Genomic DNA, 16,258 nt, shown 5'->3' on the forward strand with positions numbered 1-16,258 from the left:
AGAAAGGAATCAGAGAGAGAACAGGAAATTTTCCAAACATTAGGAAACTAAGCAACACACTTCTAAATAATCCTTGGGTCAAAGACGAAGTCTCAAGGCAAATTAAAAAATCATTGAACTAAATGAAAATAAAAATACAAAATATCAAACTTTGTGGGACACAGCTAAAGAAGTTCTATGAGGGAAATTTATAGCACTAAATGTATACATTAGAAAACAGTTTGAAATCCAATGGGGTATCCCCGCGCAGGTTAAAAATTTTAAAAAAAAGAAAGAAAACAGGGCAGTCTCAAAGCAATAATTTAAGCTCCCATTTCAAGAACCAAGAAAAAGAAGAACAAACTAAACCTAAAGCAAGCAGGAGGAAGGAAATAATAAAGATAATAGCAGGCTGGCACAGTGGTTCACACCTGTAATCCTAGCACTCTGGGAGGCTAAGGCAGGAGGATCTCTTGAGCTCAGGAGTTCAAGACCATCCTGAGCAAGACCGAGACCCCATCTCTACTAAAAATAGAAAAAAAAAAAAAAAAAAAGAAAAGAAAAGAAAAGAAATTAGATGGGCAACTAAAAATAGAAAAAATTAGCTGGCTGTGGTGGCATGCACCTGTAGTCCCAGCTAATTGGGAGGCTAGAGCAGGAAGATCCCTTGAGCCCAGGATTTTAAGGTTGCTGTGAGCTAGGCTCATGCCACGGCACTCTAGCCTGGGCAACAGAGGGAGCCTCTGTCTCATAAAAATAGCAGAAATGAATGATATTTAACACAGAAAAATAAAGAAAAATCAGTGAAACAAAGATCTTGGAAAAGATTAATAAAATTGACAAACCCTAGCAAGACTGACAAAAAATAAAAGAGAAACACATAAATTACCAATATGAGGATTGAAATGAGATATTTTATAGATCCTGCAGACATCAAAAGGATAAGGTGGCAGACATTATCAACAACTCTATGAACATAAATTTATCAATTTAGATTCATTGGCCTATTCCTTAAAAAACACAAACTACAACTCTCCCAATATGAAACAGGTAATCTGAATAACCTTATAACTAATAAGGAAATTAAATTCATAATTTTAGAACTCTAAAGAAAACCTCCAGGCCCAGATGGTTCCACTGCAGAATTCTACCTAATGTTTAAAGAATTGGCACCAATTCTACATAATTTCTTTTTTTTTTTTTTTTCCAATTCTACATAATTTCATCCAGGAAACAGAGGAGGAGGGAACATTTCCCAATTCATTTTATGAAGCTAGCCTAACCCTGGGAGGGAGGGAAGGAGGATCACTTGAGCCCAGGAGTTGGAGGTTGCAGTGAGTTATGAAACCAGTGCACTTTAGCTGGAGCAACAGAGTGAGACTCTGTCTCAAAAAAAAAAAAAAAAATCCTGGTTGTGACGGGGTACTATGGTTTAACAAGATGTTACCACGGGGGAAAGTGAGTAAGGAGTACTTGAAATTTCTATTATTTCATTTAACTGCATGTGAATCTATAATTACCTTTTTTTAAAAGTAATTAATATTCTTTGAAGCATTTTCAGGGACAAAAACTGAAGAAAATAATGAAGAAAATAAGCATTTATAATCCTACCACCCAGAAATAGTCCATTAAAATAATGTATTCCTTATAATTTTTCTATGCATATTTTTAAAGGTATACTATTATACACAGTTATATATTTGTGTTTTTTCCCTTTTAACATTTTATCATTTTATCATTAATTTCCCTCACAGTAAATATTCTTCAAAATTGACTTTTAATGGCTACTAGTACTCTATTTTATAGATTAAACTAATTTACTCAACCTAACCCCACATAAGTTGTTTTCAATTTCTTTTTTTCTTATATATATATTTTTATCTTAGCATATATCTTTCATTTTGATAGAATGCGATGATATACAACAGTACCTACATAACCACTAGATTTATTGCCTGGTTCACTGCCCCTCAAGCCCAACCTTTCTCTCACCCTCGCAGAAAAAGGACAGCACTTGGAACAGGTAGACCTTGGCTCAGACGTGGGCTCTGGTTTTCCATTTGCTGTATAGGTTGACACTACTCTCCCTCAGCTTTAGTTTTTCAGTTGGTAAGATGGTAGCGTGACGGCTAAGTGAGAAAATAGTGACCAACATAAGTAGTCACACAAAATTATCAGTTCCTCTAAATTTGACATAATGCTCCTCTTCAAAATATTTTAATGACTCCATATGCCTACAGGTTAAAGTAAAAATGCCTTGTTGAGAAAAAAATGTATATTAGGCCGGGCGCGGTGGCTCACGCCTGTAATCCTAGTACTCTGGGAGGCCGAGGTGGGCGGATCGTTTGAGCTCAGGAGTTCGAGACCAGCCTGAGCAAGAGCAAGACCCCACCTCTACTAAAAAAATAGAAAGAAATTATATGGACAGCTAAAAATATATATAGAAAAAATTAGCCGGGCATGGTGGCGCATGCCTGTAGTCCCAGCTACTCGGGAGGCTGAGACAGGAGGATCGCTTGAGCTCAGTTGCTGTGAGCTAGGCTAACGCCACGGCACTCACTCTAGCCTGGGCAACAGAGTGAGACTCTGTCTCAAAAAAAAAAAAAAAAAAAAAAAATGTATATTAACTCCTACCTCACACAATCAATTGTGGAATTGATACACAAACATCATTTCTACCCCTGTAATATTCTGAAATTTTTAAAAAAAAGGGTAAAAATGTAAAAATAAACAAATGGGATTATATCAAGCTAAAAATCTGCACAGCAATAGAAACAGTCAACAGAGTGAAAAGGCAACTACAAAATGGGAGAAAATATTTGCAAATTATTCATCTGGGAGGAGATTAATATATAGAATATGCAAGGAATGCAAACATCTCAATAGCAAAAAATAAACAATCTATTTAAAAAATGGGCAAATGATCTGAACAGACATTTCCCAAAAGAAGACATACAAATGGCCAGCAAATATACAAAAAAATGCTCAACATCACTTATTATCTAGGAAATGCAAACAAAACCACGTGAAGTATCATCTCACCCCAGTTAGGATGACTATTATCAAAATGACAGAAATTAACAATTCTTGGCAAGGATGCAGAGAAAAGGGAACTCTTATACTCTGTTTGTGGGACTGTAATCTAGTACGGCCACAATGGAGAACAGTATGGAGGTTTCTCATAAAACCACAAATGGAGCTACCGTATGACCCAGCAGCCCCACGACTGGGCCTTCATCCAAAGGAAAGGAAATCAGTACATTGAAGAGACATCTGCACCTTCAATTATTGCAGCTCTATCCACAATAGCCAAGATACCAAACCAACATAGGATCCCAACCACAGATGAATGAATAGAGAAAATGTGGTACGTATACACAACAGAATACTATTCAGTCATTAAAAAAAAGATGAAATTCTGTTATTTGCTGCAACATGGATTGAACCAGAGTACACTGTGATAAGTTAAATAAGCCAGGAACAAAAATTTAGACCCCATATATTCACATTCATATGTGGAAGCTAAAAAGAGTTCATGTCATAGAAGTAAAAAATAGGACAGAGGATACTAGAGGCTAGGAAGTGCAGGGGGAGGGGTGATAGGGAGAGATTTGTTAAAGGATATCAAAATTATAGCTAGAAAGGAGGAATAAGTCCTAGTGTTCTATAGTACTGTATGATGACTATAGTTAACAATATATAACTTCAATCACTAGAAGGAGGATATTGAAGTTCTCAACACAAAGAAATGATAAATGTTTGAGATGACAGATATTATGGTAATTTCCCTGATCTGATCACTGTATATTATATGTATCCAAATATCACTATATGATCCATAAACATGTTCAATTTTATGTCAATTAAAAAATAAAATAAGGGGATGGGTGTATGCCTACACAATGAGTGCATTGCGCACCGTTTGGGGAATGGTAACGCTTGAAGGTGCTGACTCGGGAAGGGGGAGGTGGGGAAGGGAAGGATATATACCTACATGATGGGTGCAATGCGCACTAGCTGGGGATCAGACACGCCTGGAGCTCTGACTTGGGGGGAAAGGCGGTACATGGGCAACGTATGTAACCTGCAATTCTGTATCCCCCATAACAATAAGATGAAATAAAAAAAATAATAAAATAAAATGAGAATTTAATTAAAAAATCATTCCAAGTAGACTGTAGATTTAAATGTATAAAGTAAAATAAAGATTTTATAGGAAAACATCTTGGCAAAGGCAAAAATTTTCTTAAACATGGCACAAAAAAATCTTTCCCATAAAAATGAAAAATTGACAAATTGGGCTGTATTAAAATTTGGAACTTTTGTTCATCAAAAGACACTACTAAGAGACGAAATTCACTATACATATATCTGACAAAAGATATCAAGAATATATAAAACATTCCAACAAAACAAAAAGACTAAACACAATATGGTATCCTGGACTGGATCCTGGATCAGAAAAAGAATATTAGTGGAAAAACTGGTGAAATCTAAATAAAGTCTACAATTTAGTTAACAGCATTGTACCAACATTAATTTCTTAGTTGTGACAAATGTACCACGGTAATGTAAGGTGCCAACACTCAGGGAAACTGAGTGAAGAGTATACAAGAGTTGTCTGTATGCTCTTTGCAATTTTTTTATAAATCTAAAATTATTTCGAGATAAAATATTTACTTACACCTATTGAGTACAATGTACACTATTCAGGTGATAGATACACCTAAAGCCTAGACTTCACCACTATACAACATATCCATGTAACAAAACTCCACTTGTACCCCCTAAATATATTGAAATTTTTTTTAAAAAGCATATTTAGAGAAAGAGAAACAGACAGAAATACAGCCCAATAAAAAAATGAGCAGAAGACTTCAACAGATACATCATTAAGAAATGGTCAATAAACAAACACATGACAAGGGTTCACCTTCATTAGGCATCATCAAAGAACTAGAAACTAAGACCACAAGACAATACCACAAAGTATCAGAATGACTAAAATGGAAAGGGCAACTGCAAGGCTATTTTCTGTTTAGATGGATCTGGTACCTGGAAGTAGGTATTTTTGTGCCCTGCCTCCCTAAATAAAAGAAGTATTTATCCATTAAAAAAAAAAGAAAAAAAGAAAAGGACAAAAAAATGCCAAGTGTCCCGGGCATGTGGAACAACTGAAACTCTCACAAACTGAAGGTGGGACTGCTCATTATCACAATCGCTTCGGAACACTGTCCATATGCATATGGATGAACATATGCATACTCTAGGACGTGGCATTCTACTCCTATTTATTCTACCCAACAGAAAGCATATACAGGGTCTCAGAAAATGATACCCCAAAATGAAGGTCTCAGAAGCAAAAGCTTTTGTCTTTGTCCTGCTCTCCTTTCTCTGGCGTCTCATTTCCCCCCAAGGCTAGCCATAGAAACTAGAATCCTTCCTCCCCAAGGCAGGTCATAGAAACCCGACCCACTTTCCCCAAAGCCAGCCATAAAACCTAAAAATATTACTCTAACTTTTCCTGCCCTCTCCCTTCCCCGCTGCTTCTCTAGAAAACTGGCCATAAATAAATCATCTGACCTACCTTTTTGTAATTCATAAGACCCCTACTCCAGAGAGGGTCCTGCTCCACACCCAGAAGGAAGCAATGCTGCACACAGAGGCCAAGAAAAATCTGGACAGACAGGCCTTGCTGGGTTTCCCCACTCAGTCCATTAGCATACCCTTTTTGTCCAATCATAGTTCTACATAGCTGTTCCTACTTTGTTGAACCTAAGCATAAAAATGGACTGTTTTCCCTGTATCTTTGGGTCTTCATTCTAAAGGCTCCATGTCATGTAAAACTATGATCAAATAAGTTTGTATGTCTTTTCTCCCGTTAGTCTGCCTTTTGTCAGTGATTTTAAGTGAACCTTCAGTGGGTGAAGGGGAAGCTTTTCCTTCACCCTCAACACATACACATGTTCCCCATGAAAACATATACCAGAAAGTTCATAGCAGCATTTTTCATAATAGCCCCAAACCAGAAATTACCCAAATGTTCATCAACAGCAGAGTGGATAAATTGCGATATATTCATACAATGGAACAACGATCAAAAAGAATGAACTACTGTACATGCAGCATTGGTGAACCTCACAAAAATGTCAAGCAAAAGAATCCAGACAAATATGCTGTATGATTCCACTTACATAAGAAGTATAAAAATAAGCAAAACTAACATTAGAAGTCAGGATAATGGTTACCCTTGAGGGTGGAGGATAGGTAGAAACTAGAAGGGGACATGAGGGAGCTTCTGCAGTACTTGTTTCTTCCTTTATTTGAGACAGGGTCTCACTTTGTTGCCCTTACTAGAGTGCAGTGGCATCATCATAACTCGCTGCAACCTCAAATTCCTGAGCTCAAGCAATCCTCCTGCCTCAGCCTCCCCAGTAGCTGGGACTACAAGCATGCACCACCATGTCCCGCTAATTTTTCTATTTTCTGTAAAGACCGGTCTTGCTCTTGCTTAGGCTGGTCTCAAACTCCTGGGCTCAAGAGAGCCTCCCGCCTCGGCCTCCGAAAGTGCTGGGATTACAGGTTTGAGCCACCATGCCTTGCCCTTCTCATTTACTGAAGTACATATATATACACACACACACACACACACACACACACGTTCATAATACTGGTAATTGCCAACTCTAGTTATAGGAATGACTAGTGTGTAGAGCCCTCTTGGGCCCTGTTCTTTTTTTTTTTTTTTTTTTTTTTTTTTTGAGACAGAGTCTCACTCTGTTGCCCAGGCTAGAGTGAGTACCATGGCGTCAGCCTAGCTCACAGCAACCTAAAACTCCTGAGCTCAAGCGATCCTCCTGTCTCAGCCTCCCGAGTAGCTGGGACTACAGGCATGCACCACCATGCCCGGCTAATTTTTTTTTTCTATATATATTTTTAGCTGTCCATATAATTTCTTTCTATTTTTAGTAGAGATGGGGTCTCGCTCTTGCTCAGGCTGGTCTCGAACTCCTGAGCTCAAACGATCCGCCCACCTCGGCCTCCCAGAGTGCTAGGATTACAGGCGTGAGCCACCGCGCCCGGCCGGCCCTGTTCTAAGTGCCTTACATGCAATATTTAATACTAACTCATTTATCCTCACAAAAATACTATATAGTAGGTACTATTAATATTATCTACATCCCCATTTTATAGATGGGAAAACTGAGGCACAGACGTTAACTATCTTGTCCAAGGTCACACAACTAGTAAGGGGCAGAGCTCAGATTCAAACCCAATCCCTGTGGCTCTAGTCTAGGTTCTTAACTAGCATGCCACATGGCATTTTTAAATTAACATACACTAAAGTGAAGAAGGGTAGGTAAGCGAAGGAACTTTTATACCGTATACTTATAGTATTTTAAACTTCAGCAACAAAAATGTATTTGTGCAACACTCCTATAATAAAACACATAAATAAAGAGAAGGAAAGAAAAAGTACTAAACTTAGAGTTGGACGCAGGATGTCTGAGTCCTGAATGACACCCATTAATCCCTGAGCAAACTACTTAATCTCTCTGGGCCTCAGTTTTCTACCTGTAAAATGGGGGTGATAGTGCCAACCCTGCCGACATTGTAGGTAGACGCATAGGAACAATGTGAAAGTGCTTTGCAAACCATAAATCACTTCACAAAGGTCAGGCAGCATTACTTTCCCAAGTAGCTCTACCAAGTCTGCAAGGGAAGAGGGTGGATGAAGTAAATTGTCTAAATAGAGCTGGTGAAAAATCTAGGGCTCTCTCTGGCACCTCATCCTCTAGAACCAAGGAATGCAATCTAGTTAACAAGGCCACAAATCTCACCCCACAGCCCCAACCCAGAGCCAAGGAGGGAACCTGGGGTTCCTCTCTGCTTGGTGATTTTGTTTTCCAGAGCTGGAGTGACCTCAGGGCTGTGAGCAGGCTCCAGGGAACTCTAGGAATGCCCCAGAAATGTCTGCCAGGGTGGTCTCCACTGGGGACTCTAACAGGCAAGAGGAGAAGTGGAGTGGGGGTGGGGGGGGAAGAAGCAGGGCTAATCACAAGGTAAGCGGCCTCTAACCTCATAAACATTCTCGGGGAGAAGCCCAGCTACCTCCCAATTACAGGCAGACTCATCACTCTGTTCAAACAAACCTGCAGTGGTGACTCACTCCTCCAAGCAGGGAGCGGGTAAACACATAGCTGAGGGGTTAGAGATCAAGACACTAAAGGAGAAGAGATAGGAAGATAAACAGGGAGGCCCTGGAGATAAAGAGGGAGGTGAGGTTCTCACACTACAGGCTCATGTGAATAGGGAAATGCCTATGTCCCCAGCTCTCACTCCCAGGCTTCTAAAGGGGCCACAGGACTGGGTGATGGGTGAGGGTCAAGTGTAGATTTTTTCTAAGAGAAAGTAAGGGAAGTGGAGATTGCCCAAGCTGCAAACCCACAACCTTAATTCTCCTTCACCCTGTATCCCCTCCTCCATCACTTTGTCCCTAAATCCCGTGTCCTCTCCTACCTCAAATGTGCATGGTCTCTCAAGCTACTGCAGGAACAGCCACTTCAATTTCCCCAGTCTAAGAAATGGGAATAGCCAGCCCCTTGTAGCAATGGTTCCCAAGAGATCAGGGTGAGGAGAGGCCCATAAAGTCAAAGAGGAGAGCCAGATGGGATGCTTGGGTGCCTCTCCTGGGTGAGACTCCCGACCTGCTCAGCTCGAAGGTTTCAGGTCCTTGCTCCTGCCTTCGGCAGTGCTCTCTAGGCCAGAGATGGCCCTTTGTAGAGTATGACACAAAGAATCACTCCCTTTTTTCCTCCCCACAGATTAGCCAACAAAACAGGTGTTTGGTTTTTATCTGGCTACCTACCCAGAGGCATGGGCTGGACAAGCTCTATGCAGAGGGCTGACCAGGGTGACTGGGAGGTGAAACAAGAAAAGGCATTTGGGTGGCACCCTAAATGGGCAGCCCTTCTCATCACCTGGAGCCCTAGCAAACGCAAACACTGGGGCCTGGCAGTGAGAGTGTGTCTGTAGAAGGGAGTAGGCTCCTGAACCCAACTCCGAAGGGGACACCCTTTTGCTAAGCCAGTCTCTCTGCCAGACATCTGCCTGGTGACCAGTCAGCCTGGAATGAAAGGACAAGTTCCTCAGTGCCCTCTCCCCTCAAAGGGCTGACACAAGTGACTCTGCCAGCTCTAGTCTCTGACTAAGCTGCTTTGTGATTTGTGCTTTTGTGCCCCAGACCCTGGAAGACCATTTCCTTTTTCTTCCTTCATCGAGCCATCTCCATCGTACGCTATATTCTCTCCTCTTCACGCCTCTATTGGCCAGGTTTAAATCTGGGCCACCAGCCCTCCTGGCACATACCTATTCCCCCAACTAAACCCTCCCAACCCCTAGGAAACAAGGGTATTTCACAAGACTATGCATTGTGACCCAAAGAAACACGTATCATAATTAACAGCAGGCTAGGAAGCTAGTCCCACCTGCTCTGAGCACACGTGTCTGGAACCGAAACCATCTGGGTGCACACGCCCCTCCACCCCGGAGAAGTATGGGCACATGTTAGTGCCAAATGCCTGGTGATTAGGTAACCCTCCTCTCTCAGATCCTCCCTGCTCCTTCCTCCTCTGGCAGAGCCCAGCATTCCCCAAAGTCCTGGCAGGCTTGGAGACATCAGCTGCAGTGCTCCTCAAAGTAAGAACCTGGCACTAAATGGGAGAGATGGAATGGTGTGAGGAGGAATTTAAGGGCTGAGTTAGGGCAAGTATCATGAGTGGAAGGAACAGGCAGTCACCAAACTTGAATGGTTCCTCTGCCCAAGAGTTTCTTCCCCACCCAGGTGTCACGGAACCAGGACTTCCATCATTTTAGAATGCGTTCATTCCTTTGGAATAAGCAGCAGTGACTCCAGATGAATTTTCTTTTAAAGTGCAAATATTCTGACCCAGCAATTCCACTCCTAGGTATTTCTCTCCAAGAGAAATGAAAACAGAGGTCCACACAAAAACTTGTACACCAAAGTTCATAGCAGCATTATCCATAATAGCCAAAAAGTAGAAACAACCCAAATCATCCATGATGAACTTATCTATGATAATACATCTATACAATGGACTATTATTCAGCCATAAGAAGGAATGAAGTACTGATTCATGTTACAACATGGATGAACCTTAAAAACATCATGCTAATAAAAGAAGCCACATTATTATTCTTCTAATAAAAGAAGGATCACGTATTACATGATTACATTTATATGAAATGTCCAGAATAGGTAAACCTATAGAAAAAGAAAGTAGACTAGTGGTTGCCTAGGGCCAGGGAGATTGGGGGAAAATGGGGAGTGACTGCTAATGGGCCAGGATTTCTTTATAAGATGATGAAAATGTTCTAAAATTGATTTATTGATGACTGTACAACTCCACGAATATACTAAAAACCATTGAATTATATACTTTAAATGAGTGAATCTTATGGTATATGAATTATATCTCAATAAATCTGTTATAAAAATTATGTGAATCTCATGGTAAGCCTTTAATAAATCATAGCTTTAGTTTAAACAAACAAAAAAAAGAATGGGGCTCAGGAAAGACTTGGTGTTAAACTACTTCAGCTTCTAAGGTCCTAAAGGAATATCGCCTATTCCACATAAAGACAAGGGTTCGGACTGCAGCTGATGAAAAAATTCCAAATCCTCTCAGCTGTTTAGGGAACCTCTCTGGCCAAGACAAATCCAAAAATAAAAATAAATAACCATAGAGAGAATGAAAAAAAAAGCAAATATTCTAAGGAAGAGTAACACTGAGAGATTAATTAAAGAAAATCCCCTTTTCCAAGAGTCTAGAGCAGCAGAGGACAATAGCTGCCTTGGCCATGAGGTTAGAAAAAGAAAGAGGAGGAAAGGTGCCCAGAGAGGGATGCCAAAAATGAACCCTGACCATCACCCTGTCTGGGACCAGTCCTGGCTGAGTTAGGATTTTGCCCTGTGTCTATCTACAGGTCCCCTCTTACCCTTGGGGCTCCCACTGGCACAGGGACCTGGACCATCAACGAAAGGGAAAGAAACAGATAGGAATAAACAAATATCAACATAGAGAAGAAGCAAACCTTGATCAAACCAGAGTCTCCAGACTCTTTGTCCATCCCTTGGCTGGGTGCTCAGAGGTTAAAATGGTCTAGTCTAAGCTAAGAGCAAATGGAAAATAATAGCTAACCTCTGAGCACTTACCACGTGCACAGTGCTTCATGTGTCATGCGTATTATCTCATTTAATCTTCACAACAACCTTATGAGAAGGGTACAATTATTATCCATGTTTTACAGATGAGGAAACTGAGAATGAAGAAATTAAGTAATTTACCAAAGTGATCTTGGACAAAGCAAATGTCGAAGCCCTGACTAGAGTCCACCTTAGTCAGATTCTCAGAGCCATGCTCTTAACCACAATGCTATCAGCAGAAACCATAGTTTAGCTAAAAACTGACATACGATTGCACTGAGAGAATGGGAAGGGAGCATGTAAGAGGTAGGAGTATAAATCTTCCTATAATTCCTACAATAGGAAGTCAATAAATGTCTAAAACTGATAAATCAAGAAATATCACTATGAACATATTATTTAGAAACACAGAGGTAAACACCAGACAAAACAGCTAAAAGGGTTGAGAGTGGTTACTTCCATGGAGCAGAACTTGGAGGAGGGTACCATTTTGTTTTAAAAGCCTTCTGATATTATTAAATCTATTTAAAATTATGCACATATGTGCTCACTTCAGCAGCACATATACTAAAATTGGAATGATACAGAGAAGATTAACATGGCCATATTTAAAATTTTTTAATTATGCATATTTAATCCTTTGATTAAAAAGTGATTTAAGAAGAAAGGGAAGGAAGGAAGGAAGGAAAGAAGGAAGGAATGGATCAGAGATCATCCATGCCAAAGTCTAATATCATGGACATCTGTTCTTTTGCCACACAGCTTCCATTCCCCTCCACTGGAGACACTTGGGTCTTACTTTGGAGAATCTTCCTCCTTGACTGGTAATCTGGTGGGCCTGTCCATCAAGGAACTCTGCCCTGGCCAAGTGGGGGCTAAGGGGCAATGGCACCCTCTCCCTGGAATCTTGAGCAGAATGGCAAAAAGACCTAAAACAGCCAGAACCAATTCACCAGGCAATAGAAAGCCTCCACTAGTTCCTTCCACCGACCCAGGCCCCAGGACTCCCTCAGTCAGATCTTTTTAAGCTTTCCCTTAAATTCTGCAAGCTGCCTCATTTCCTTCTAATAAATTACTCTTCTGCTTAAGTTAGCTGGAGATTATAACCAAAGGATATTAATGGAAATGTCTAATAAAAATGAATTTGATATTTATTTGTTCTTTTATTTGCCAGTATAAATTACTATAGTGGCTTGCAAACTTTTTCAAACTCAGAAATACATTTTACATCACAATCCAGTAAACACACACATATAATATGTACACACACATATATGTAACCGAAACAGAAGTGTTGTCACAAATGTCTACACTCATTAACACTGTGAGAATGTTAATTCTACTCCTTTGTTTATGCTGGTTCCCACTCACTAAGCTGATTTCAGACCCACTAGTGGTTACAGTCTGTAGTTTTGAAAAACACTGGCTCCTTATGCCTGCTGCATCTGCCTCCAATAGAAACAACCCACCAGGGCTTTCAGACAGGCCTACGCAACATAGCAAGACCCTGACTCTACAAAAAATTAAGAAATTAACCAGGTGTGATGGTGCATGCCAGTAGTCCCAGCTATCTGCCGAGGCTGAGGAGGGAGGATCACTGGAGTTCGAGGCTGCAGTGAGCTACCATTGCACTCCAGCCTAGACAACTGTGTGAGATCCTGTCTCTAGAAAAGAATCTAAAACATAAAATTTAAAAAAATGCAGAGTGTATATTAACCATATTTCCATGTCCATATGTGCTGTACTAAGGCACAGGGCCTGGCTGGTGGGGAAGCAGAACCCAAGGTTCCTGACTCCCACTATGATACCAATCAGTGCAACTGTCTAGCTGACTCCAGAGGAAACATCTGTTCGTGTATTTATTCACTCACTCATTTTGCACATGCACTGAGCACTCTTTAGTGTGTGAATATATGACAGGTTCCTGGGGACAGTCCAGAGCCAAATTCTGTCTGCAGGCTGGTTCAGAGGAGAGGAATCTGGGACAAAGCCTGCCTCCTGACTGATTGATTGTTTACCATTTCCTCCCCCTATTTAAGGGCCCAGGAATGTCTCCAAGATTAGATCAGGGCAATGATTACTTCATTCCAAGCTTTGGAGTAAAATAAGTCTCAAGTTCAGCTTAGAAAAAAAGGAATAAGAGGGAATTTCTGTCTCCCCCTTGCTCTAGGGGTCTCTGGTTAGCTTCAAATTAATCTATGGCTGGAGACTATCTGAATTCCTTGTTCACTATTTTCTTACTTACTCTTTCTGCCCCATCAGACAAGCAGCCAAAACATCAAGAAATAGCAGAGAGTGGCGATTCATTCTCAACACTGCCCATGCCTGGTCTTAGACTTCTCTCTGGATCTCTTTACTACAGTAAGCAAAACAAAGCCCGAACATCCCTCTCCTTTATCTCACACCATTTTCCTCCAACCATTCCAAAACAGTGAGCAAGAACATGGAGCAGGAAGCCAGCAGTGGCGCATGCCTGTAGTCCCAGCTACTCAGGAGGCTGACGCAGAAGGATGGCTCCAGCCCAGGAGTTTGAGGCTGTAGTGCACTACGATCACGCCTGTAAACAGCCGTTGCACTCCAGCCTGAGCAACATGGTAAGACCCTCATCTTGAAAGAAAGAAAAGAAAAAGAAAGAGAGAGAGAGAAAGTAGGACTTGGGGCTGACACAGTAAGGGATGGATTTTTTCCATCTCTTCAGGGTCCCATAGGTGGGAGAGTGGCAGGCTACAGATGACTGGGGGTTGGGCAACCGGTGTTGGGCAGCAGCAAGACCTGGATTGTAATGTGGCAGAAACACTCATAGCATGGGCAGAAATGGAGAGGGGTCTGTGAGCAAAATTAAAAGGCCATTTGTACTTTAAATTTGAAATAAGTACCTATTCTACAAATATTCTTTGAAGAAGAGCCATAATCCAGCTGCAGCTGGGTTAGCTCTACCTCGGGGGCATGCTGAGACAGGCAGAGGGCAAGGGAATCAGATGGGGTGGGAGGTGGGGGTGATACAAACTCCCCATCACTTTGGCTCCCATTTCACTCACCCACAATAGCCTGGAAATCGATGAAATAGTACACTCCTATGTGGGTTACGTTCCCCAGCAGAGCCTAGAAACACTCAGCCACAAATTACCCTCCTCTGCCTCTGGAGAGGAAAAATCATATGGTGAGCTGGGGTGGGGAGAACAGGGACGGGGAGGCAGGGAGTGAGGGAAGCTGGACAGACGAGCTTGCACTGGAAGACGCCCCCACTCTCACCAACCCTCTTTCCCGTGCAGAAGCCCTCGCATGGGTCACTTCCATTCCAGTCTCTGCCCAGGTTCTACATCCCCTTTATCCACTGTGCCCTGGGCTTGGCGGCTGGAGACGGAAGCAAAACCAACAAGCCGTCCCAGGAAGCTATCTGTTGGCCGATAGGGGGAGGGGAGGAGAACTGCAAGAGGGAAGGAGAAATCCGAGACAAGAGATGACCCCCAGGCGGAAAGCCACATCCCTCTTAGCAAAAGGTGAGTCTCAGGCCAATCTCGCCATCCGTCCCCTACCCATCCCCCACCCTCCAGTCCAGGCCCTAGGATTTCACCCTCTACTCTTTTTCTTGTTATTGATCACCCAAGGCACCATGAAATTCTTTGAATGGCCTCTGAGGTCACCAGGATCCAAGGGAAAGCCTAATCAGGCTCAACGGGACAGTGTCCAGCAGAGCTCAGGGATCCAGTCTCTTGAGCCCATTCTCCTACGACCCGATCTAGAAGCCCACAGGACGCCTGAGTAACGTGCTCTGGGACTCACGGGCCAAGCAAGGGCTCAGAGGCGCCGAGTCCCAGGCAGGAGCCGCAGTGTCCTCCCTCCCAAAGGGCAGGGACGCCCCGAGCCCTCGAGCCTCAAAAGAGTCTTCATCCCGTGACTCCCCGGGACACCCACTGTCCGTCTCCGGCAATAGAAAACAGAGAGAAGGGCTGACCGCACGGAGCCGGACACCGGCTGATGTCAGCGAACTCGACGCGGGGCACGCGAGGGACGGACTTAGAAACCCAGCCTACCACGGAGGAAGGCGGCGTAGACGCTTTTTCTTACCTCGGCCTGGCCCTCCGGGTGCACGTCCACCAGGGTACACCAATTCCGTGTCCCGTTCATTTTTTTCCCCCGCTGGGCTCGCGGCGCACTATCCTACCCGGCCCTCGGCCCTGCGGTCCGGCGCCTACCAGGCGGGCGCGCGCGGAACCGCCCCCATGTATAGGCGCGTCAAGGGCGGGGGCTGCAGGTGGGCCACGCCCCCAGGGCGCTGTTTCGCCAAAGAGGCGACAGCGCGAGGTAGGTGGGGCCAAGAGGCTTTGGGACACGCCCCATCTGTGCTGGCTCAGATTTACATAAAGGTGGAGCTTGGGAGCGATTTAGGGCTGCTTAATTACCAATAGTTGCACCTCAACATTCTTCATTAGTCTTGCTGTCTCCATTCAACTCTGCAAGATCAGGTTGGTCAGAGGGAATCCTGTCTGCCCCTAGAGGACGAGGAGTTGGAACGTGCCAAAGGTTCCATACATTCTCCTCTGTATATACGCCAGCCTGTAGAATTTGCAGAGCTGAGTAAACCTTTCCTCCAACGCAGAAAAGCAGGCACCAAGAGCCAGCTCACTCATACTGGCCTAAGCCAGTCTGGCAGGTGCCCTGGCAAAAGGCCCAGGGCAAAGTCAAAGCCAGCTAGGCTCTGGGTGGGGCTTGTTTTGCAGAAACTATTACACTAAAGGTGCCCTTATATGGTTGGGAGAGGCGGGACACATTGCCTTAAAAGGAATTTGTATTTTTGAGAGAGGATGAGCCTGGACTTCTCCAATGGCATTTGTTCCCCAAGCCTACGCCAGGATCTGGAGGGCCTAGAAGAGAGGGTTGGCCAAACAGGACCGCGGAGCCTTCTCCCAGCTCAGCTGCCCTGAGCAGATGGCTATGGTCCACCTGGACAGAAGGCAGAATAGGTAAGGTCTGACCTAATCTCGAGTGGGCAGTATCCCTATACCTAGCAATAGGCTTTGGTGAAGGAAACACCTTGTGTTTAACAAAACA

At 43.0% G+C, this 16,258-nt stretch overlaps 1 protein-coding gene and 1 pseudogene across 4 annotated transcripts in view; one reads left to right on the plus strand and one right to left on the minus strand.

The window, feature by feature from the left end:
- Positions 1–15,365, minus strand: part of TUFT1 (tuftelin 1) — a 40,897-nt gene extending 25,532 nt beyond the window's left edge. For all 4 annotated transcript variants that reach the window (XM_069478788.1, XM_069478786.1, XM_069478787.1 and 1 more), the window contains exon 1: positions 15,275–15,365. In XM_069478788.1, the coding sequence (XP_069334889.1) occupies positions 15,275–15,334 (60 nt within the window). In that variant the 5' untranslated portion in view covers positions 15,335–15,365. The remainder of the gene's footprint in view (positions 1–15,274) is intronic.
- LOC138391109 (U6 spliceosomal RNA) lies at positions 11,750–11,842 on the plus strand (annotated as a pseudogene).
- Positions 15,366–16,258: the final 893 nt, after the last annotated feature.

The sequence above is a fragment of the Eulemur rufifrons genome, chromosome 8 (genome assembly GCF_041146395.1).
Source record: "Eulemur rufifrons isolate Redbay chromosome 8, OSU_ERuf_1, whole genome shotgun sequence".
NCBI lineage: Eukaryota > Metazoa > Chordata > Mammalia > Primates > Lemuridae > Eulemur > Eulemur rufifrons.